Source organism: Callospermophilus lateralis, chromosome 16, assembly GCF_048772815.1.
Source record: "Callospermophilus lateralis isolate mCalLat2 chromosome 16, mCalLat2.hap1, whole genome shotgun sequence".
Taxonomy (NCBI): Eukaryota; Metazoa; Chordata; class Mammalia; order Rodentia; family Sciuridae; genus Callospermophilus; species Callospermophilus lateralis.
In genome coordinates this window covers 80,787,703-80,811,079 of record NC_135320.1, presented here as the reverse complement: position 1 = coordinate 80,811,079, position 23,377 = coordinate 80,787,703, and the positions used below count along the sequence as shown (strand labels likewise).

At 49.2% G+C, this 23,377-nt stretch overlaps 1 protein-coding gene across 5 annotated transcripts in view; it reads left to right on the top strand.

Moving 5' to 3' along the window:
• Asap1 (ArfGAP with SH3 domain, ankyrin repeat and PH domain 1) overlaps nucleotides 1–22,943 on the top strand; it is a 341,517-nt gene extending 318,574 nt beyond the window's left edge. For 3 of the 5 annotated variants that reach the window (XM_076836257.2, XM_076836256.2, XM_077105587.1), the window contains exons 25-30: nucleotides 800–970; nucleotides 9,802–9,871; nucleotides 11,967–12,025; nucleotides 15,032–15,531; nucleotides 17,554–17,676; nucleotides 20,146–22,943. In XM_076836257.2, the coding sequence (XP_076692372.1) occupies nucleotides 800–970; nucleotides 9,802–9,871; nucleotides 11,967–12,025; nucleotides 15,032–15,531; nucleotides 17,554–17,676; nucleotides 20,146–20,220 (998 nt within the window). In that variant the 3' untranslated portion in view covers nucleotides 20,221–22,943. The remainder of the gene's footprint in view (nucleotides 1–799; nucleotides 971–9,801; nucleotides 9,872–11,966; nucleotides 12,026–15,031; nucleotides 15,532–17,553; nucleotides 17,677–20,145) is intronic. The other 2 variants (XM_076836260.2, XM_076836258.2) reach the window with 1 other exon arrangement.
• Nucleotides 22,944–23,377: the final 434 nt, after the last annotated feature.

Below are 23,377 nucleotides of genomic sequence, written 5' to 3'. Positions count from 1 at the left end.
ATTCCTTTTCTTTCTTTCTTTCCCTGAATGTTTGCAGAAGCAGTTGTCCATGGACATGGTTAAACCATTCACCTGGTAATATTGTGTAAAAAGAAAAAAGAATTTGTCGAAGTGCCCGGCAGGAAATGCTGACACACAGCAGCCTCTTCAGTGTCACTCTGAACAAACAAAACTCAGGACATATGTACTCCCCCCACAACTACATTTAAAAATGAAATCCACTACCTGTTGTTCGGGCTTCCAATATAATAAATGGTTTATGATTTCTAAAACAATTCAGAATTGCAGCAAAAAAATAAAAAGGAGTTTTGGGTTTTCAATCTTTGCCAGGTAACTTTACATCATTCATTTAGAAAAGGCCAAGGGTTTAGTTGATCCACTACTCTGCTCTTCCCCTGTTGATTTTGCTGGTAGTGCTGTGTGCCTTCCTCCTACGTAGATTTCGTGATGATTCCAGTGAGTTGTTGGTTTAAAATGTGTGTGTTTTATTTTTCCCATTGTACCTAAATAATGATCTAAACCCCTTAGCATCTGTGTTGACTAGCGTTTTGTTCCTTAAAAGCACACTCTCTCCTTTGTTGTAATTTTCTTTTTTTTTTTTTTTAACCAACAATTTCTTTTAAGTCCTGTTTTAAAGTTGGATTTAAAGATGTTGGACTGACAAACATGGTCAGATCAGCGTTTTGCTTGTCTTTGTGTGTCGCACCACATTTGGATGTGTGGGAGTGATTGCATACTGGTGTCCTGTGTCTGTGAGCCTGGGATTAACCTTCCTGCCCCCATTCAATTTCCTTTCTAGGTCCAACTGGCCCACCTTCAACACTCCCTCTAAGCACCCAGACCTCTAGTGGCAGCTCCACCCTTTCCAAGAAGAGGCCTCCTCCCCCACCACCCGGACACAAGAGAACCCTGTCCGACCCTCCCAGCCCACTACCTCACGGGCCCCCAAACAAAGGCGCAGTTCCTTGGGGTAAGTTCTCCTGAAGTTAGGGCCAAAGCCGCCCAGGGCCAGGCAGAGCGTGGGGCTCCCCTGGCAATGGATAGCGCATTTAGAAAGTGGGCCACGTACTGGATGAGGGCTTGGATATGTGGGATTATTCCTGCCTCTAATGGCCGAGAAACACTTTGAAAATATTTGGGGCCCTTAAATACTGCTAATAGCAGTCAGTATAGTTGTTCCTTACTATCACTGGGATTTTGGTTCCTGGACACACCTCCCTCCCCCAGGGATACCAAAATCTGCAGATGCTCATGTTGCTTATATAAAATGGCATAGTATTTGAATATCACCTAAGCGCATATACTTTAAATCACTTCTGGATTACTTATAGTATCTAATACAATGTAATTTTAATTAAAAAAAAAAAAAGTCTGGACATGTTCAGAACACTCAGGTTTTTCCTCGATATTTTTGGTCCACAGTTGTTTGCTTGAATCCAGGGAGCATTACTGCAGATGCAGAGGACCAACTGTGATAGTAATAAAGTGCCAAGCATATCCAAACTCTCATTCAGTCATAACAATGACCGTGTGGTGTAGGTGTTATTAATCTCACTTACAGAAGAGGAAGTAAAGGACCAGAAAAGTAAAGGAGTCCATTGCCTCAAAACAGCCAGAATGGTTTTTTTTATAAAATGTGAATCAGATCATGGTCACTCTTTTCCTTAACACCTGTAAAGATTTCCTATTGAGCTTCTAATAAAGTTGGACTCCTTGCACCAAGGCCTCCAGGGCCCTGCATGCTGGGGCTCTCACCTCTGCTCTGCCACTGGCCTCCCTCCACATCCTGGCTGCACTCTGGTCTTCCCTCCTTAAGGCCCTTCCACTCCCTGGAGCTCTGTTCTGCTCCCTGAAAGCCCAGCTCCTTTCTCCCTGAGTTCTCAGCTTTCATGTTTGTCTCGGTGGTTCTCCTCTCTGAAGGAGCAGATTTCTTCCCAAGCACCTGATCATAGAAGAGAAATACTCTATTCACGTGTCTGTCTCCCCACTAGAATGTGTGCTCCACGGGAGCAGTGACCTTGTCTGTCTTGTTCTCACCTGTGTCTGCGTAGCCTGGAATCATGCCTGGTACACAGCGGAAAGCCAGCAATTTCTTGAAAATGAATAGCCCTACTCAGAGTCAGCAAGTATAATCAGTTGAGTGACACTGATTGCAAATGTTTCCACAAGAAACATAATTTCAGAGCTGGGAATGTAGCTCAGTGGTGGAGCCCTTGGTAGCATGCACGAGGGCCTGGGTTTGATCTGCAGTATGGGCAAAGAGGGAACAGGAGGAGGAAGCAGCAGGGTAGATTCCATCCTTTCCTGCTAGCCTGCCTGTGTTATAGGGTAGGCCCATCACCCAGCAGGGTCCTGGCCCACCAGCGGTCAGGTGCTGCTGAATGAACATGCTACTCTACCTGTCTTACTTCTTCCTGCCAGTGACTTTCATTGTGGCGCTTTTTTTTTTTTTTTTTTTTTTTTTTTTTGCATTCTAATTGTTTTGCTAGCTAATAGGGAAGTCCTCTTAATGCTTTTAAAGCCTTTCTTAAAAGCCTACTTCAAGCGTTCTAGGTATTTGAATTTGGGAGAAAGCCATACCATCCACTTAAATAGGTTGGCACACCTGTCCACCATCTGGCCCAGATGCCACAGAGAGGGGAGCGTGAGGGTGTGCAGCGTGCCTGAATATGTCTGTGTATTATCATAGTAGAGAAATATTTTTGACACAGCAGGGTTCTTTAGGACACCTGCTTGGGCCTTCTCAGTCTATACGCTCATGGAGCCCAAGGCCCAGTAAGGGACACCGAGGGGTGAACAGTTCTTGACTGTCAGGTACTCATGTACCAAACACTGTTGAAATGCTGAGAAACAGTGTGTCTGTGTTCTGTGAGGGAAAGCAGAGAATGCTTCACAGAGGAGGAGACTAATGTTAACAAATCAGCTCCCAGGAGAAACGAGCAAGGCAGGAAGAGTGTGTGTAGGTGTGCAGGCCCCTATGCACGGAAATACTAAAGATGTCCTGGACAGGTTAGAGGTGGCACCCCAAGGCCTTCAGGACCCTCCGATTTGTCAAAGAGAATAACAAGTAACATTCCATCAGAAATCACACGTTTCCTGTGTAGACTTTCATATCACGTGTTGACCTTCTTTCTAAATTCCACCATACTTTGATCCTCTCATTTGATTAGGTTTTAGTCTATGTGGTTTATATACCTACATTCACTTTATAGGGACCCATGTGTTCCTCAAGAACATTAACCAGATTTGTTTTCTAGCTTGAAAAGCTGTACCCCTGAGCTCGCAGTCCTCCTACCTCTGCCTTCCAGTCGCTGGGATTGGGCACCACTGCACGCACCACTGCCGCCAGCTGGCAGTTCTTTTTTAGGATTCATCCTCTGCTCTGAGCTCTCAATGGCAGGACTAGGCACCTGGCCTTTCTTTTTCATCTCCAGCAAAGGTGTAGTGGGGGCCTTTTTCACCAAGAAGCAAAGTTGCTGTGGCTGGATGAAAGTTACCACCTGCCTGGCAGTAAGCTGGGAGCTTCAGAGACCTGCAGATGGGCCTCTCAGCCATCCACTGGGAGCCCCTTGCCACCAGCCAGCCCCAGGACAAATCAGAGTCTGTCCTCAGGAAAAGAGATACTTCTCCACACAACACAGCTCTGGTGATGACTTACACTCTCGAATATTCATTCCAGAATTATCAAAGCTGTTATTTATGCATGGCACATGTGCATGTGTGGAAGACTTAGACAGGTGTGCAGACACAGACCTGTCAGTAGCGGGTGTGTGTGCTCACAGACACAGCTGGACTGCTCGCAGGTTGAACTCGCTCCAGTCCTGGCATTTGTGCCTCATGTCATGTAACTGCTGCTTGGTGATTGTAACACCTGTCTCCTGCTGATGCTGTGTTTCAGACGCCAAGGGCAGGGTCAGGCTGGGGGACAGTGAGGCATGCAGGGTAGCAGCCTGCTAGGTACCTTCTCTCCCTAGAACCTGCATCTTCTTTCAGTGGGCCCATATTTCCTGGTCTTTTAGTTCCCCTGAACCTCCCATCTTTCTCAGCCCATGGAGGTGAGGGCCCTCGGACTGTCTGGGGAAGACATAAGTGGAAGATGTGGTGGAGGAGTGGCCTGTTGCTCTCGCAGCCTTGCACATCCACCCAGAGCAGCCCGTGTCTGCCATTCTGCAGCCGAGCAGGCTCCCAAACTGCATCCTTTCTCTCGGATCTGTGCCCTCAGCCTAGGATCTTCTTACCTCTGCTCCTTTGTGCTTCATCATCCCTTAAGCCTGCTCTCCTGGGATCTGCTTAACGGGGCCCGGCCCAGCCACCCCACACGTGCCCACTCTGTGTGCCTCAGGCACAGTGGCTTCCCATGATTCTCGGTCTCTCCTCCTTTCCCAGGCATGAATGTCTTGTAAGGGTATGTGCTGCTGTGCTCAGTAGAGCCCCCCATGTGGATGCTAGGGTCATATTACCTACATCTAATGCCATCTCTGCCACCTAGTAACCATGTGGCTTTAGCAGGTGTCTTTGAATTATCCTGTGCCTCAGTTTTTTCATTCATTAACTGGGGCTAGTCATTATACCTATAGTTTACAGAATATTCTCATGAAATTTAAGTGAGAGACACATGAAGCAGAGGATCCAGGACATAGGAAGCTCTCAGTAAATGCTAGCTAATGTTACTCTCAGTAGCAGCATTTTGTTACTGAGATGGCTAGTTGGGAGACTGTCACATGTATCAGAAACCTGTATTAACATCCTGAGGCTATTGTAGCACAAGCCACAAACTTGGTGTCTTACAGCACCAGATCTATCAGTTCTGTAGTCTACAAGTCTGAAATTCCTCCAGAGGGTCTAGAGAAGATCCTCTTCCCTGCCCCTCTCAGCTGCAGGTGCCTCCCAGTGTTCCTGGATTATGACGCACACCGCTCCTCCCTCTGCCTCACATGGGCACCTCATCCCTGCTCTGCTCTGAAAGCTCCCTTTGCCTGTCTTATAAGGATACCTGATACTGTGTTTAGGGCTTGCCTGAATTCCTGCGGTAGTCGCTTCATCTCAAGAGCTTTAACTTAATGATTGTGACATAGATGCTTTTTCCTAGTAGTTCATATCTGCAAGTTCCAAGAGTTAGGACTTAATATGTTCAGGTGGCCATTTCAACCTATCCTCATTTATTCTTTGGACCCCAGAGATTCACATCCATCCCACGTGCAGATCACATTCCGGTGTGCCCAGAAGTCTCACCACCCTGTCGGCTCTCGTTCTTTTTAGTTCTCAGTGAACATGCCAGTCAGCACTGAGGCCACCCCTGCCTGCAGCACAGTGGTCTCTTCCCTCGGCCAAGAGCAAGTTTCCACCTGTCACTTTCTGAAGCTTGTACACTTGGTGGGTTCTCCTACCACAGTCCTGTTTCAGGACTCGGGCATCTTTGGATTCTGACTCTGTGGAGCCCCTGTAGCTACCAGGCCCTGCCTCCACCGATGTCCTCATGCTTTGCCCAACCCTCCATGCTGGACTTTAGACTGGAAGGAGAACAGGCACCGTGGCACACACCTGTAATTCCAGCTACTCAGGAGGTGGGGTAGGAGGATTGCAAGTCCATAGCCAGCCTGGACAACTTAGAGACCCTGTCTCAAAACAAAAAGGTGGGCTGGAGCTGTCGCCCAGTAGCAGAGAGCTTGCCTTGCACTGTGAGGCACTGGGTCCAATCCTCAGCATCACATAAAAGTAAATAAAGGCATTCTGTCCATTGAGAACTACCAAAAAAATACACACAAAAGTCTGCTGGGCACCGTGGCACACGCCTATAATCCCAGCAGCTCAGGAGGTAGAGGCAGGAGAATCATGAGTTCAGAGCCAGCCTCAGCAAAAGCGAGGTGCTATACAAAATAGGGCTGGGGATATGGCTCAGTGGTTGAGTGCCCCTGAATTCAAACCCTGGTATCCCACAAAAGAAGGGGAGGGGTCTGGGGATGTAGCTCAGTGGTAGAGCAGTTGTATAGCATGTGTAAGGCCCTGGGTTTAATCCCCAGTATTGCAAAAAAGGGCTGAGGGCATAACTCAATTGCAGAGCACCCCAGAGTTCCATCCCCAGAACAAAAAAAAAAAAAAAAAAAGAGGAGGTGGTAGAGCTTGAGTTTGTGCTTGCAGGATGAGGGGAGTAGCCTGGAGGAGATAAGCAGGAATTTGATGTTCATCTTGCAAGGATGAGGGCCAAGAGAGTAGCCTTTAATGCATCTACTTCATGAAAGGCCACTTACAGAGACACTGTCTTTCTACCCCTCAAAACCATTTTCTGCCTTCTTCAATTCTTAATGCAGGTGTATGGTGTCATTACCTAGATAAACAACTGCACATGTGTATTTTTAAAGCTGGCTCTTGCTTGTGGAGTGCCGGGCATTGTTGAGCATCCTGTATGCAGGAGGTTGTGCTGGTACCTGGCTGTGAGGACAGGAGGCTCCGGAAGGTTACGCAGCTTGCCCCAGTTCTCACAGCTGGTGCCTGAGGGCCAGGGGTGGTCTGAGCCTGAGTGGCTGAGAACCCACGCTCCTCACGCTCCCCACCCACTGCCTTCTGCACAGGACATCTCTGGGCTCAAAAAGCAGGTGAGTGAGACTCCTCACTGTCCCCTTCTCAATAGTCATTTCTGTACCTGTGAAGAGAAGGTGCTCCACTTAGCCCAGAAGTCCAGCAAGCAGTGAGTGCTCTGTGGGCTGAGCCCCACTGTCCATCTGCAACAAGCGCAGCTCCAGCCTGGCCCGGGCAGGAAGGGCCACTCCAAGTGCTCTCTGCCAGAACTGCACCATCCACAGCCCCCGGAACAGCCCAGGCACCGCTTTGCAGAATCCCCACTTCTGTGATAAATGGGGCCATCTGTGTCCAGAGACGTCCAGGGCAGTCTTGATAAGGAAGCAAATAGAACAATGGGCAGATTTGAGTCTTGTGGGGGCTTTAGGATCTTTGAAGTGGCACTTCGTTATACCTCCTCCTGTTTTAAAGAATCTACTTTAAAACAGACCAGCTCATATTTTAACACAATTGAAAAAATAAGAAAATGAGAGGAAAGAGAAGGGGAAAAGATAGCAAAGTAAGATGTAGTACAGGAGGAGTGTGATCTCTAAAATCCCTAACATGAGGTCATATACCATGGCTGAGAGTGGACCCCAGATTTTACTCTAGGGGTCTCACAGGAATAAACACAGGAAAAATGCAACAAATCATCTGGTGTGTGATTGATAGGCATAGGATTAATCCTGTTCTTGCACTTGAGATTCCTAAAGTTAATATCTCAGGGCAGTTCCTCCTGGGACCTCAGCCCGTCAACATTTAGAGAAATGTCTGCAGTGTGGTTCATGGGAGGCCATCTGTGCACTGGATGAACATTCTGGAAGCCCAAGTTCTGATCTCGGTTCCACCATTCCACGCCTAAGTGACCTCTGGGAATCACTAACATTCCTCACCTTTGGCCACTGGGATTTAAAATTATCTGTTATTATTCTAAAAGATAAAGGACTCTTGTTGCCCCAGTTCACCAATGAGGAAATTGAAGCAGAGAAGTTGCTTAAAGTCACGAATTAAGAAACTTCAGAACTGGGATTTGAACCCCTTTCTGACTCCAGGCCTATCTACTAGTTCATCATTTTAGAAGACTCCTGGGTCCTCCCTGGGCCAAGTCCTCCGGGCCATTCACTGCTGGGCTAAGTCCTCTGCCTTTCCCACAAATTCCCATCCTGCAGCTTCTGAGCTGTATAGTAAGTGACCAGGAGTCTTGGCTACAAGGTTTCCAGTTGTCCGGCCATGGCCTCCTCCAGGTCTCTCCTGCACACACCTGTGCGATCCACCCACAGCCTTTTCCAGGTTGCACGGAGAAAGAAAAAAGGACTGAACTGCCGCCATCATTTTTGCTCCTCTTCCTTTTAGTGCTGTCTTATTTTTAGGAATGTTTCTAAGCCAGGCTTTTCTTCTGGGCACAGCAGGTGGCCTTTGCCTAGCTGTGAGATTCACCAAGAGTGGAAGGGGACAGAAAGAAAAGAAAGAGCAGAGCTACAGAGGCATCAAAACAGTGTCTTTGAAGAGTGGCACGTCATCTTGAGTGGCCAGAAAGGAAGATTAAATGAGGACTCGGCACGTGGAACCAGACCACAGCCATGATAACTCACCTATGTGACTTCAGAGAGAAGGACAGCAGTAGAGCCAAGGGGTTCAGTCTGCTGGTCTCCAAGTCACTCGTGCCTGTCACATGTAAAAAAGTGAATTAACAGCCATTGTTGGAAGTGTTTCCACCTGGAGAGGGAATCCATGGATGTGACTTTTTGATAGTTAGGGCTCATTTCAGTCTGAAAGGGTAGAATTTGAGATCCAGGACTGTAGACTCAGTACTGAGCATGATGCTGGGGCGGCGGGGCCAGGGGAGAAAGCCTACCTTAAAGCAATCGGATCAGATTTTACAAGAGATCCCAAAGAAGTCCTCCATTATCACGTTACAGGCTCATGGATACACTGATGGTCAGCAGTATCTTATCAGAGTTAAACAGCACTGGTTTGAAAGTCTTTGATGCTGGCAATGCAGTTGAACTTACGTCTTTGTGTATAGATACCCTAGAATCAGGGACATTCCCTTCAAGAGGCCCCAGCACTGCCAAGCCCTCCTGATTGAACAGGTTCTGTAGGCCTGGGAGGGTGGAGGGTGAGGTTTAGTGTCCAGACCTGGAGGTGGTCTCCCTGGCTCTGACCTGCTACTTCACCTTGGGCAATTTTGCTTCTCTTCATGGTTCACCAAGTGTAAAAGAGAGAGGGAGATTATATTACTTCTCATAGGCACGATTACCTTGAGACGCTTGGTATATTGCCTTGCTCACAGTAAGTTCTCAATAAATGTAGTTTCTGTGATTAATGTTACCATTGGGGCATCATGAAGGGTGGCAAAGAGCACATAGATTTGTGGTCAGGACTCCAGGGCATTTTGAGATAGGGTCTCATAAGTTGCTGATGCTGGCCTCAATCTTCGAATCCTCCTACCTCAGCCTCCTGAGTTGCTGGGATTATAGATGTGCGCCAGCAAGCCACTTTTATTCTAACTGGTCTTTGACTTCCTCTGCGCAGAAGCACACTTACATTCACCTGCGGGCCTCTGGTTTTGCCACTCCCCATGAGGGAGTTCATGTGCCATGACCTCCAAGGCGGATAGTCCCTGTCCACCCCTGCCACTTAGGCTGCAGACACCATTTCCTCTGGATTTTCACAGTAGCCAACCTGACTGTCTTTGTTTCATTCCGCATTAATAGTTGCCACCCACGAGGCTCCCAGAAACAGTGGCATTTCATGTGCCTCCGTGCCCATACTTCACACTCATGCTTTGCATATAGTAGGTGCTTAAGAAATGTTAAAATATGGATGAATGACGAGTCAGTGGCTCAGGGCCATGACTGTCATCAGCACCCTCCTTATTGTGCCCACAGTGTGGGGGTCGAGTGTGTCATCTGAGTGTGGTTACCAGGGGCAACCTCTACGTGAACTTCACACTTCACTGTTTTCTTCCTGTGCCCCCAGTCTGAGGCCAGGATCTGAGCCAATGGGACACCAGGTCCTGTGATCTTAGAGGCGTTGTCAAGAACCAGGCTGCTCCCCTGTGACGTGCTCCTCCACTCGTAATAAAAACACCAACCCCAAAACAATGCTTCATTTTGTTTTAATTAATTAATGCCCCAAACGCGTACAGCCAGAAGGCTGGGGTCTCTTAAATACCTTTCTGGAACCTCAGGGATCCTACCTGTTTGCAGAAACCGTACATTCCCTATCTGATTTCCCTCGTAGGTAACGATGTGGGTCCGTCATCTTCAAGTAAGACCGCGAACAAGTTTGAGGGGCTGTCTCAACAATCCAGGTAAGCCCTCTGAGCTCCTAGTTGGACTCGGAGTTGCGATGGGCAGGATTCTGCAGGTGGCTGAGGCTGTGTTCCCAGTGCCACTCAAGGTGTGGTCTTTGGCAGCGTGGCTCACGAGGAGAGGCTGGGCGTCCACTCTCGGGCATCCTGTCCTGCATGGGGCACTCCATCCACGGGCAGCGCAGCCTCATGGCCCTGAGGTTAGAGTCAGAAGAGGGTCTGTGACGGCGCTCCTGCCAGACGAGCTTTACTGTTGCTTCTGATGTTTTAATTCTGTGACTTTGTTGTGTCCCCCTCCACCTGTTCACAGACTTGGAAATTGGAAAAGATTCTCCTCAGGGAAATCTGGAAGCCAGAGCTTTTCAAACACAAAACCTCTTTCTAGATTGGCTGTTTGTAAGATTTTTGTAGGTGGGGCTAACCCTGGTGTTCCTTTCTTCCCCCCTTTCCCTGAAGGGGACAGCTAAAGGCCATACTGTTTATCCAGCCCACCCCAAAGGGTTTTCTCTGTAGAGGTGCACCCCAAATATCAGACACAAAGAACCACTTCCAGGCCCTCAGGAGAAAGAATCAGCTGGTGTGCCAGGGCCATTTTGCAGGGTTTATCAAAGAAAAAAACAAAACCCCTTTCCTCTTAATGCTGCCGTCACATTTGACCCCTGTATCCCTGTGGGATGGACCCAATCACCATTATCCTCAGCTTCACAGATGAGGAGACTGAGGTTCAGAGCAGCATGAATATCAGAGCTGGCTGGTTCCACACCCTGCTCCCAACTTTATCCTCGCTTGGTCCTCCTCCACCCCTGCTCAGGGGGCCAGAGAGGGGAGGGTGACACCGAGAAAGCACTTGCAATGGCCAGGCTGGTTGTAAACCAGAGCCAGGTGGCAATCTCTGCGTTCTCAGTCCTCCGCACACATGGCCACACACGTGTGCACACAGCACTGGCCCTGTGCTCACTTGTGATAGGAAGCTGAAGGTGCAGGCTGGGTGTTGGTCCAGAGTTTCCGTGGAAGGACCATCCGTCTAGACCTCGGCCCTGGCCTTGGTGGCATGACCAGGAGGAGCCATGGGTCGAGGTCCCTGAGAAGATGCCAAGGCAGAACATGAGCAAACACACTGCAGAATGTTGGAAGCAAAGCCCTCCAGCACTTACGCTCCTTGTTCAGTAGTGACCATCTGGACAGGGTTGCCCTCCAGGCCGCAGGGGTGGGAGGATTGACGGGGAGCTACACAGGGTCAGTAGGACCCAGGTGTGCAGGGGCCGCATCAAAGGAACAAGTGCCTCGTCCTCTTCTCCTTGACTCGGTTGCTTGGTTGGAAGGCTTGGCCATTTTTTTTTTTTCCTTTCAATGCAGTTAGGACAGCAGGAAGAGAAAGCAGCCGGTCAGAGGCCAGGAAGGGGGCATGGGATCAGGAAAAGGTCCTCAGCAAGGGCTGCTCAGGCTGGTGGCTGCTGTTGCTTCTCGGGAGCGCAATGCCCCTGGGGTGCTCAGGGTCACCGCAGCGTCTCCTTAGCGGGAGACAGTGGCTGCCTGGCGCTACTGCGCGTGGAGCAGACTTCTGCTCCGGGCACTTGGGCGTTTCCCCTGCACAGGTACATGTCCTCTGGAGGGCCAGCCTGAGGCTTGGAGGCCAGGCCATCTGGTGTGGAGGAGGAAGGGGCTGAATTTTCACTGTCCCCCACCGGCCCAGGGACCTTCTAGCTAGTGACACTCCATGGACCTCAACTTCCTCATCTGAAGATGAGGTGACAAGGGCTGCTTCGTGGGAGCTGATGAGGCAGGCTGCTGTGGTCACTACGTGACGGTCACAGCTTGTGGTGGCCAAGTGCTTTCATGCACGTTATTCCTCGAACAATAAGAGCTCTGAGGCGGAGTGTGGCTTTATCAAACTCCTTGGCTTCGGGATCCCCAACCCTTCCCCATGCTTCTCAACCAGGCCAAAGGAAGTCCTGAAAATAGAGTAATATTTGGTTGAATTCTGAAAGAATCCTCTAGGTAATTCTGTAAATGCTTCGATTTCTTTGAATAATATTATAGAACTACTGATATTATAGAACTTCTAGATCCTAAATGGTTGTTATTTCTTGGTCAGCACCGGTTCTGCAAAGACTGCCCTTGGCCCAAGAGTTCTTCCTAAACTACCTCAGAAAGGTAAGGCTTCTCTCTTTTCTATGTTCACATGAAATTGAAGTGTCCCTGCACCTTCCCAAGGGACAGAGGTCTCATCTCTTGTTCATTGATCTGTCCAAAATGCCTAGAGCAACACCTTGCACATAGGAGGTGCCCAGTAAATACTTGTTTTTAAAAAGGTTATAAATTTATTTATAAATTCAAAATCTGTGACTAGCAAAACACTGTAGTTTTTCATTTAAAAAAAAAAATACCTTTCCAGAAGACACTGTCATGATCTCCAAGTCTCTCCCCTCTGGGACACTTGAGCAGACAGACCTGGGGAGTAGTATTGGCTCTTCCACTTCCTAGCTGTGACCTCAGGCCAGTGACCTGGTAGCCTCACACACCTCAGCTCTAAAGTGGGGAATGATGCCTACTTCATGGAGTTTATAGGACAGAGTGCAGTCATGCTCAGAGGGCCCCCAGCAGGTGGGTGGCAACAGGACTCCCCCTAGGATGGCATCTGTCATGCCATAGAGAGGCACAAGCTCTGCACAGGACAGAAGGCAGGTCTGCCAATGCTGCTCTGCAGCAGAGACACTCCACTCTGACCAGGTCTTCTTCAGACCTAAACAGAGTTTTCCTCCACAAACCAAAATTTCAGACTTCTTCTAGTGCAGCGCCAGCCTTGCTCTCAGACCTGCGGAGCCCATCAGACGTCTGCTTCCCTTTCCTGGGAGCCCGAGGCCAGCATCAGCATAGGTCCTGGCAGAGGCCCAGGGGAGCTGCTCTGGACTGCTGGTGCCTGGGGCCAACTTCTGACCCTGTCCCGTGTTTTGCAGCCTAGTTAGAGTAGAAGTCAGTGTAGAGGAGTTAGAATTTGCCACTCTCCAAAGTTCTGCAGCCTAGTGGCCATTTGGAAGGACATCAGCAGAAGGGGCCGGCTCCCTGTCAGGAGGGGGCGTCTCAAGTGGCTGCTGACTCATCATCCACGGAGCAGTAAGGGAGCTTTCCCAGAATTTGCTGAGTCTCTCTCTAGAGTTAGGTTTTATTGGTGACAGTGTTCATTTCTATCCTGGTCTCAAGAGCTTGAGCCGAGTTTGCTAGGCACTGTCCTCCACCTTCAGGCTGCCCAGCTTCTGACCTGTGTCTCTGACCTGTTACCCCTGAGTCCCTCTCCCTGCCTCCCAGCAGACTTTTCCTGCACCCAGACCAAATGGCCACCTAGGCTGCTGCTGCCTGCTCCCCGTCCCTACCCCTCCACGCCTCCCATCCCTCCTGTGCCGTTTTCTGCTCTCTCACCTGCACCTGTCCTGACAGCTAGACCAGGAATAGGGTAACGCAGCCTCCCAGACACTTGTCACTCATCTCCAGCACTTCCCAGTTTATACCTGATCCCATTCTGTATATATCCCTATCCACTGGCCCCTAGTAGTTCTGCAGCAGACCCCAAACATGTGATTTCATGCATATGCAATTCATCCTCACATATAAAAGGTTAAAAATTCCTCAATGTCATCAACTACACAGTGTTCACATGTCCAATTAACTAACAAATTTTTAATGAATTATTTGAATAAGAATCAAGATGAAGTCTACACATTAGATTGATTGATCTGTCTTCTAAGTTTCTTGAACCAAAGTTTTCCCTCTTGGCCTATTTTGTTTCTGTAATAGGATACCTGGGGCTGAATACCTTTATAAAGAAAAAAGGTTATTTGGATCTGTAGTGCTGAAGGTACAATGTTTGGCAGTGCATCTGGTGATGGTCTTCCTTCTGACAGAGTCCCAAGGTGATAAAGGCTCACAGGTCTAGAGTCAGGAAGCAGGCTTGTGAGAGCAGGCATCACGTCCTCAGCGACCTCTTCATTAGGATTAGTCACAGGGGCTCCACCCTGATGACTTTAACCCTGATCACCTCCTAGAGCCTCCATCTCCTAGCGCCACAGTCAGGGTAAGTCCCCACCCTCATAATATCTCCCAGTGGGAGTTACGTTTCAGCACAGAGAGCACTGGGGAGTGCTCAAACCAAGATTTCTGTTTCCTAGCTCTGGAGCCTGAACAGAAATGATATTATTACTCTCACAGAAGACTCACCGCCTGCCAGGTCCCATCAGTCAATTCTTTACACATATTAACTCATGTAATCTTCATGAACCCTTTGAACTAGGGTTTTAGAGATGAAGACACTGAGGCACAGAGATTGGGTAATTCTCTCAAGGTCACACAGCTAGTTAATGTTGAGCTTGACTTGAAGACGTGTCTGAATGCCGTAAGTGCTGCTCTGCAGAGCTGTGCAAGGCTGTGAGTGGCTCAGCAAGTTGTCCCCGCTGAGCCGTGCAGCATGTGCAGCTGGTGAGGGAACGGGGAGAAGCCCTTCCAGGCGCATTGGGTGGGGAGACAGTTGCAGTGTTGGGATTCCGGTCCCCTATACTGTGTCAAATGACGTCCTCAGTGTGCGTGTGCGCAGCGCGGGAGGAGGTCGGGTGGGCAGAGGGACCTCTCTCTTACCTACTGCGTGAATCATATAAAAAAATAGGAAGTAACTTATAACAGCCATAGAATTGATAGAATTCCCCTCCAAAATCACATCTGTGCTACCCGTAAAGGATTTTAATAGCTCAGCAAGTACTCTTGCTCAAACAGTATATTGATAAAAGTCTCGTTTGTAGAAAACACACAGAAAAATCAGAAGGACGCATATTAAAATGACTACCTGTAGAGATAGTCTTATGGGGCAGTTTTCTTTTCAGCTGTGTTTTCCAATTTTCTGGGAATAGTACCCTTTTAAGGGGGTTTTAAATTCTGAATTAAGGTGGCCCTGTTGTCCTTGCTGATGGACTTCCAGCTTCCTCCTCGCACCTGGCAAAGAACCGCAGCCCAGGCTTGGGCCTGGGCCTGGGCCTGGGCCTGGCCCCAGCTTGGTCCCCGCGAGTGCTCCCTGGAGATGGCTCCGCTGAGGTGCTTGTGCCTCCTGCTGATGACGAGATGCCTACCCCTTCGGTTCTCTTCGGTGACCTTGTTCTCTCTGATTGTTCCCCACAGTGGCACTAAGGAAAACAGAAACGAGCCATCATCTCTCCCTAGACAAAGCCAACGTCCCGCCTGAGATTTTTCAGAAATCTTCACAGTTGGCAGAATTGCCACAAAAGCCACCACCTGGAGACCTGCCCCCAAAGCCCACAGAACTGGCCCCCAAGCCCCAAGTCGGAGATTTGCCACCTAAGCCTGGAGAACTGCCCCCCAAGCCCCAGCTGGGCGACCTGCCCCCCAAGCCCCAGCTCTCAGACTTACCTCCCAAACCGCACATGAAGGACCTGCCCCCCAAGCCCCAGCTGGGCGACCTGCTGGCAAAGTCTCAGACGAGTGACGTCTCACCCAAGTCTCAGCAGCCCTCCGAGGTCACACAGAAGTCGCACCCAGGGGATCTCTCCCCAAACCTGCAGTCCAGAGACGCTGTCCCGAAGCAGGCATCTGAGGACTCCAGTGACCTCACGCCCACTCTACCCGAGACGCCTGTACCACTGCCCAGAAAAATCAACACGGTGGGTGCCCCCTGCGCTCAGGCCACTCACCCACTGCCCCTGGAGGGCGTCGGGACGGCTTTGCCCCATGCAGCAGACTGCCCACCACGCCTCTGCCTGGCTGTGGGGCAGGTGCTGGGGCGGAGGCAGCCTGGTGGTCAGAGGCAGGCCGTGCGACCTGCCTCAGCTGCCACAGGACCTGGGGAAACTGCAGGGCGGTGGCAAGTTCCTCACCCTGAGGCTCTTTCCTCACATACAAAAGGGGGCCCATGGACACTCAGCTCACAGGTGGGTCAGCGTGTGAGCCTTGGGAGCCCTCAGGCCACGCAGCACAAGCGCTGCTGCTCTCCGGAGAACCTGGGGGCGGCACTGCTGCTTTTCCCCAGGATCACGGGAGAGCAGTTTCCCTCTCGGGGTCCTGAGTAGCTCCTCAGCCAGTGCTGCTCACGCCTTCCTAGCGGGAAGTCCACCACCCTTCCACAGGCGGGCTTTGAGGAAGTGTCAGCCTTCTGCCATTCTGTCAGAACCACATTCCTCCTCTGTAGTGCATCATCTTTATTTTACCACAACATGGCTTTCTGCACCATCTCTGTGGAAAGGTGACGCTCCAGGGAGATGTGCAGTACTCTGCCCTGCGCACGGCTGCACCCCACGGCCCTGCACCTCAGGTGAGGGGCACAGTTACTGCGGAAACCCAGAGTCCTCCCGCTGTGCAGATAGCCCCATCCGCTCATTTTATTGTAAAACATGTTAGAGTAAAAGTGTATCCATGGTTCATACTGTAACCCCAGCAACTCAGGAGGCTGAGGAAGGAGGATCACATATTTGAGGCCAGCCTGGGCAGCCTAGTGAGATTCTGTCTCAAAAGAATAAAGGTCTGAGGATGTTGCTCAGTGGTACAGTGTCCCTGGGTTCAACCCCCAGTGCTATCAAAAAAAAAAAAAAAAAGTTTCACATGAGTACCAAAGGAAAGGTAAGAAAAATAAATCATCCTCCCATGGATTTGAGACCAGCCTGGCGAGCATCATAGATGCTCTTCCTTGTCCTTAGGAGGACGCTACCCCTAATCCAAAGCACTGCCGATGGCCTCACCAGCCTTTTGATTTGTGCAGTTCCAGTTGATGCTGGGAGCTTTGCAGTCGAGCCGTCTCATTTAATCCTTTCCATTTTAAATGAGCACATCATGGGCCTTCTTGGTTGCTTCTCAGTTGCTTGCAGAGTCTGCTGCCACCATAGTTCTGCCAGGTTTCCCAGACCCCACCATGGCCCTGGCAGGGAGCTCAGGCCTGGCTCATCCAGGGCAGAGCGAGGAGGCAGAGAGGGGGAGTCACCAGACCCAAACACTTCAGAGAGACAGCTTGCTTTCTTTATTACTGATTATTTTATTAGCTGGGTGCTAAAAGTTTTCTTTAGAAGGTAAGGTCTCTGTTTTCGTCTTTCTGTTTACAAAGAACTGGAAGCCCAGCCAACGAAAGCCTAAGTCAGAACTGGCCAGAAGTTAGAATGGTGTATGAGCAAGAATCCACCCGGCCGGGCTGATCCTGCCGGGGGTAGCCCACATGTCCTGACCTGCTGTTTTGCATGAGGGGACGGCGAAATTTGTTGATGCTGCACATTCAGTGTGCAGAAGCTGCACATTTTGCTTTACATCATGTTTCCTAAAAACATTTTTAGACTCCGCTGTCATTTCTGCAAGCTGCTGTTGCCAGTGGGGGAGGGCAGGGTGCTTCATGTGTTTTGGGGAAGTTGAATTTCGATTCCTGCCTTCATGATGTGATTTCTAGTGAAAATAACTCGGCAGTGGCCAATCCCTAACTGGGCACTAGCCTGCTCCTGATGGAGGAAGGGCCCGTCATTCCTCAAGAGCACACAGTGGTACGCTGGGCGCCTGGCAGACACTCCCCTCCACGCACACACCCTTGAGAAAATCAAGGCTCGGTGAGGTCCAGTCGCTTGCCCCATGTCACCCATCTCCTAAAGAGCACCATGCTCTTCACCCCTGCAGCCTGTTCTTCCAGCTAAAACCCAGTTTCTGTATTGAAGGGGAAGAATAAAGTGAGGCGCGTGAAGACCATTTACGACTGCCAGGCAGACAATGACGACGAGCTCACCTTCATCGAGGGAGAAGTAATTGTGGTCACAGGGGAAGAGGACCAGGAGTGGTGGGTATGTACATTTGGTCCCTCCATTCAGTCACCAACCACACCCTGGCAGATGACATGTGGGGACCTGCAGACCCTGCAGTCAGTGAAGCATCCCTCACGCACAGAGAGCCTGCCAGCCGCGACAATGGCCCGCGAGCCTTTTACACTTGATCCTTCCGCATGGTACCTCCCTTCAGAAGTGGGTCAAGGAAATGAACGCGTGTATGTGATTTCCCAAGGTACCATGCAGCCCACTGTGCGCTGTAGGCATCTTTAAATGTTCAGATGCAGAGCTCAAGCTCAGGAAAGTCAGGCGCATTGTCGAGGCCAGGCGGATGATACACAGGCAGTCGGGTCTCCGAGTCGCTCCAGAGCTCGAAGCCTGTGCTTTGTTCCCCTTGCGCGCTGTCCCCCAGCTGGGAGCCAGAAGGCGGAGGTGCAGGACACGCTCAGCTGTTTGTGGTGCTTGGCCCTCGGGCTCAGTCTTTAATCCTTTCTGGGGTTCCCAGTTTGTAAAGAGGACTTGCAGTAGCTTCATCACATAATTCTAGAAGATAAAATGAAAATATCTGTGAAAACTCCCCTCACATTAAGACCTGCCGCTCAGGTATGTGTAAGGGAAGGCACCCTTGTCCTCTCCACCCAGCTCTTTGGAGACCTATAGGCACCGTTGCACTGGTCGCTTCTCAGGCTGATCAGAAAGTGTCTCCCCAGGACGACTGCCAGGCCAAGGTGCAGCAGACGGTCACCTCAAACTTTTCTGGTTGACAGTTTCCCACCTTCAGCATGGAAATCCTCCTTCTTTGGCAGCGTGAGTCCCCTCCTCCCAAGAGGGGCTCAGTTCTGTGGTTCACAGTTGGGCCAGCAAAACCTGTGGCTGCCCAGAACACCCCCTCACGTGTGTGCCTGGCCTGTGCAAGCCTGGCACATGCAAGTGTGCACACTCACCTTGGCTCCTCCTCCCTTGGGCCTGTGGGCAGTGGTTTTGCTGGACTGGAACAATGGTTTTTACTGGGAGGTTTGCAAGATCTGGAGAAACCTTGACTGTTGGGACCTGGGAACGATGCGTGCTGTGGGCATGTTGTGGGAAGAAGCCAAGGTGATGCCCACACCTTGCCATGCGCAGGGAGCCACACAGCAGAGATGTCAGCACTGAGGTCAGAAAACCCTGGGCTGAGGTGGCAGGTGTCCTCTTCTCTCCTGGGACAGGATGAGCTGGGGCAGGCCCAGGGGCCTCCAGCCTCTGTTGGCAGAGGCAGGCCGGCCCCCAGCATGCAGCCTGGAAAGCCAATGTGCACAAGACCAAGGAGATGAACTCTGAGGTCTCCAGCGGGAGTCAGTCACCGTCTCTGTGGCCTTAGGGGAAGCATGTCCCTCCTGTAAACCTATTTCCTCTGAAAACCAGGACCTGATTAATCCTCCCTCACAAGGATGTCACCAAACTCACTTTGCTGTAGTGTGGTCAAGCAGCCATCGTAGTCTTTGCTAAGGACGGGTGACTCCAGCAGAGACGAGTCTGTGTTAGTGTGTTCAGCATTGTTCCTGGGAGAAGTTCTCTGGGCCAACAGCACATGTCCAGCCAGACACGAATGTCACCATGCATCCCCATGGTGACATGCCACCCACAGAACCCTCATACTGCGTGGTTTCAGCTGAGCACTCGTGGCGTAGGTAGGCCACATCTTAACCATTGACTGCATATACAGGATAAGGGACCAGTAGTACCGATGGCCTCCACCACCACGGGCTTGGTCGGTAAAGGAGCTGGTTATAGGCTAGACGCAGAGAAAACGAGGGCTGGCCTGACTCATCCTGTCCCATGCTTCAACCACCCTGCTGGGTGTATTTGCCATTTAAAGCCAGCGTGAGTGGTCTTGTCTTTCCTGCTGTCGAGGGCTCCCGATGTGGTTCTCTTTGATGTGATTAACACTGACCTAATAGAGGTGACAAGAAGATCTTTGCAGGCAGCCTGGCTTGCAGCCTTGTGTAGCAGTCAGTACGGTTGACCTCAGCCTCAGACTCTCGCAATATCCTCCCCCAGAGTAGCCAGAGGACAAACGATGGGCACGTAGCAGCTTTTCCCATGTAGTTTGTCTTTTCTTTTTTAAAGTAATCACACAAGCCTGAGAAGGGCTTTTCTGGTGCCCTGTTTTACAGTTGAGAGGCTTAGCAAGGTGTGTCTGACCCCCACCTCCTCCCCATCTGGAAAGCAGAAGCATCCGCTCAGAACATGGATCGTGAAGTCTGGGCTGGAGGGAGGCCTTGGGCAGGCTGTTCTACCTCTCTGGGAACTCCGTGGGGGCAGGCAGATGGTGCAGAAGTGCCCTTCTGTTGTTTCGTTGCATAGTTTCTGTGGTTCACAAAGGATAGGGAAATGTGTCTGGGTCCACCCCAGGGCTCTGGGTTCTGGGGCTGGGCTCTTACCCCCTGGACTTGTCCCAGGGCAGCTGCCTGCTGCCTCCAGCCTGACCACTATCTTTTTCCTTTGCAGATTGGACACATCGAAGGACAGCCTGAAAGGAAGGGGGTCTTTCCAGTGTCCTTTGTTCACATCCTGTCCGACTAGCAGAAAGCAGAACCTTAGGGTTGTCTCCATCCTCCATTCCAGACTTCTGCTTCCATGCCACCCTGTGCACAGTGTGTGTGTAGCTGCTGTTACAGAATAGGAAACTCCTCGAGGGCCACCTCGGGAGGGAACAGAGTATGTATTGTAAATATCCTGTGGTCTTCTGCCTTTGCCAGTATGAGGGTAGCCTCGGGGCCCGGTGCGCCTTGCTGGTTTGCCAAAGCCGTCCTTGGCACCTAGCACTTACATCTCTCTCTATCTGTGCTGTTTTATGAGCAAGCAAAAATAAAAAAATAAAAATAAAAAATAAACCAACTACAACAAAAAACCAGGAGTGTAGGAATTGCTGGCTTTGAAAGTAGAGTGGTTTCTGTTCAGCAGCTATTGAAGGGCCTAGAGTCGACTCTGCTCCTTAAAGTGCAGTATTCTCAATCTTGTTACTGAAAATGCAGCATTAGCAAAGAGGTGGGTTCTGTTCTCCAGGTGAAACTTCTAGTTAGCTCCATGACAGACCAGCCTGTAGTTATCTGTGTACACAGTTTACAGCTACAAAAACCTACTTTGGTATTTATTACAGACAAGTGCTCAGTTAAATATGTTACTCCTTCAGCAAATGTTCACTGACCCAAAACTCTTTGTGGCATTTTACAATGCACACAGCCTCATGCAAGTTGAGACAAGTGGATTTATACTGTCTTATGATGATGAGTGCCCACCCTTGAGATATTACCTCATTATGCAAAAATAACATATCCTTCATGCCTATTTTGACAAAGTTTAAAATATGTCTGATGAAGTTTAACTTTCAGGAACCAAGGACTGCCAGAAAATATTAGCCTCTACATTATGCATGCATTTAGAAGCTTATACCTGAAATCTTGCCTTTTATAAAGGAATAAATAGTATGAATAAGTTGAACTGTACATTTTTTAAACTTGATTGCCATTAAAGCAGAAATTATAAGGATGCAACTATATCTCTTTGTAGTCAGTCATTCAACTCTCTCAAAGAGTATGAATTTACATAATGTATTATGAATCAGCATCCCTCAATTGTGTTGAAGCATCTAAAGTGTTGGTTTTAAATTATTTTCTTAGTTTTGTTCTTGGATAAATTTACTTTTAAAAGACTATTCCAAATGGAGAATTTGAAAGTCAGCCCTTCACACAGTGTTTCCAGAGTAGGATCCAGGTGCTGAAACCAAGCTCTTCTGCTCTTCTTCATACATTAGTGTTCCCATCTGAAGCGCCAGCCACTAGACAGTTCCCTTTCAAGTCAATTCATAACCAAGTTGTGGAAGCTGCTATGAATTGCACTGTGAAAAATCTCTCCCTGCAAGGAGTCTGTCTCTGTTTCTCTGTCACTTGTGCTCTTTCTCTCTCTCTCATTTTGCTTTCATCCCAGCCATGCTTATCAGACCATTAAGAACATTGTGTTTTGATCTTTGGCATCAGTCTGAATTTTGGACAAGAATACAGCAGTCGTATTCCACAACCAGTGGGGCTGTCCTTGATTCTAAGGCTCGTGTCGTTCTGATGTTCCATTTGCTTAAACTGCTATTTTGGCAACAGCACAGAAGACTTAATATTTTTAAGCAGATAATCTTAGCCGTGAATGAGAAATGTTAATTTCACAGAAGCACAATTCCCAACCAAATCCATAGGAAAAACCCTCTTTCATAGTCACAGTGCTCAGTAAATATTTAGTTCTGCTTAAGTGGTTACTATGAAAACTTTGAGTAGCCACCTGAAGAATAAACCTTGCATGGCATACCTGAGAAATATTTTATCAGCTACTATTGGAAACTGATTTTAAGCAATTGCTTCCTCAGCATCAGGGCACACGTGCATTCCTGCACCTAACCCAGAATGTGAGGGAGGCACCAGGCCATGTGCTGATGTGTGACTGGCCGTGCCAGCAGCCTCAGCATTTAAGCCACACTGGTGTCAGGACAGGAAGTCAGCATCTAAGGCTGCCCTGGGTCCCAGCTCATTCATTCACAATTTGAAGTTGCAGTAGAGAGCCGTTCTTCATTGTGGCCAGACTATTTGCAACTCATCTGAAAATAAACTAGTTATTTTAAATACACACACAAGCTCCATCTCTGGAGTTATGTGGAGGCGATGTCTATTCTGTTTCCCCTATTGTAGAAACTCTCACAGATGCATTTTTCATACCTTTTTTTTTTCTCCTCCTCCTCTCTGGTTTTGTTTTGTTTTCCATGAGGAATTTGAATTCTCTCTAATCCAGTTTACTGTGGGACATAGGAAAACTAGATAGAAAAACCATTGGCAATCTTGTTGAGTTTAAATCTGACCTCGTTCTTAAACTCAGTGAAGAGCCATGATCTGCCATTTTGTACATGATATAGTATTTTGAAGGAATGGGACCTTACCAAAAAAAAAAAAAAAAAATAGCAAATTAGTTCTTTTTTTCCCCAGAGGAGAAAGTAATGTTCTGCAAGTAGTGTGTGTCTATTTGACTGTTGAACAGCAATTGCTATTTATTTTTGTATTGCCTAAAACTTCAACATGTTGTATAGGAATCCCATAGTGCCACTAGTTAATTTCCGAATCCTCATCTGGATGTTACCATCAAACATCAGTACACTTTTCGTTTCACATGTATTTAATGTGACCGTTTTTCAGTACTGTATGTGTTAATTTCTACTTTTTTTAATATTTAAAATTGCTTTTAAATAAACATTCTCAGTTGACCCCAAACATCTGCAGTGAGACCATTTTGTGAGTTGTCCACTCCTTCCGACTGGAGAAGATCGGGACTTCATCGGCTTTACTCTGGAGGAAAGAATGATACTGGTCATCTTACCTCCTGTGAACAGTGTGTGGCACTGTGAACAGGACAGGAAGGAGAGGGGGGCCCCTCCGTGTCCCGGGGTGACATGCTGATGCAGCCGCAGCTCTAGGTGCCCAGCAAAGTGCCACACAGTGCTTCTGTCGGCAGCTGTCACTCCTAGTGCTGCCCTGAGGTGGGGTGGAGCAGCTCAGGCCCAGGTGCTCTGCCTACAGCGTCTGGCTAAGTCCCCAGTGACCCCCTACAGGGGCACTGACCTCTCACTTCACAAGCTTGGAAGTGAAACTCGGAGAGATTCGTGGCTCCAAAATCACTGAGTCAGGAGTGCATACAAGTGGTTCTG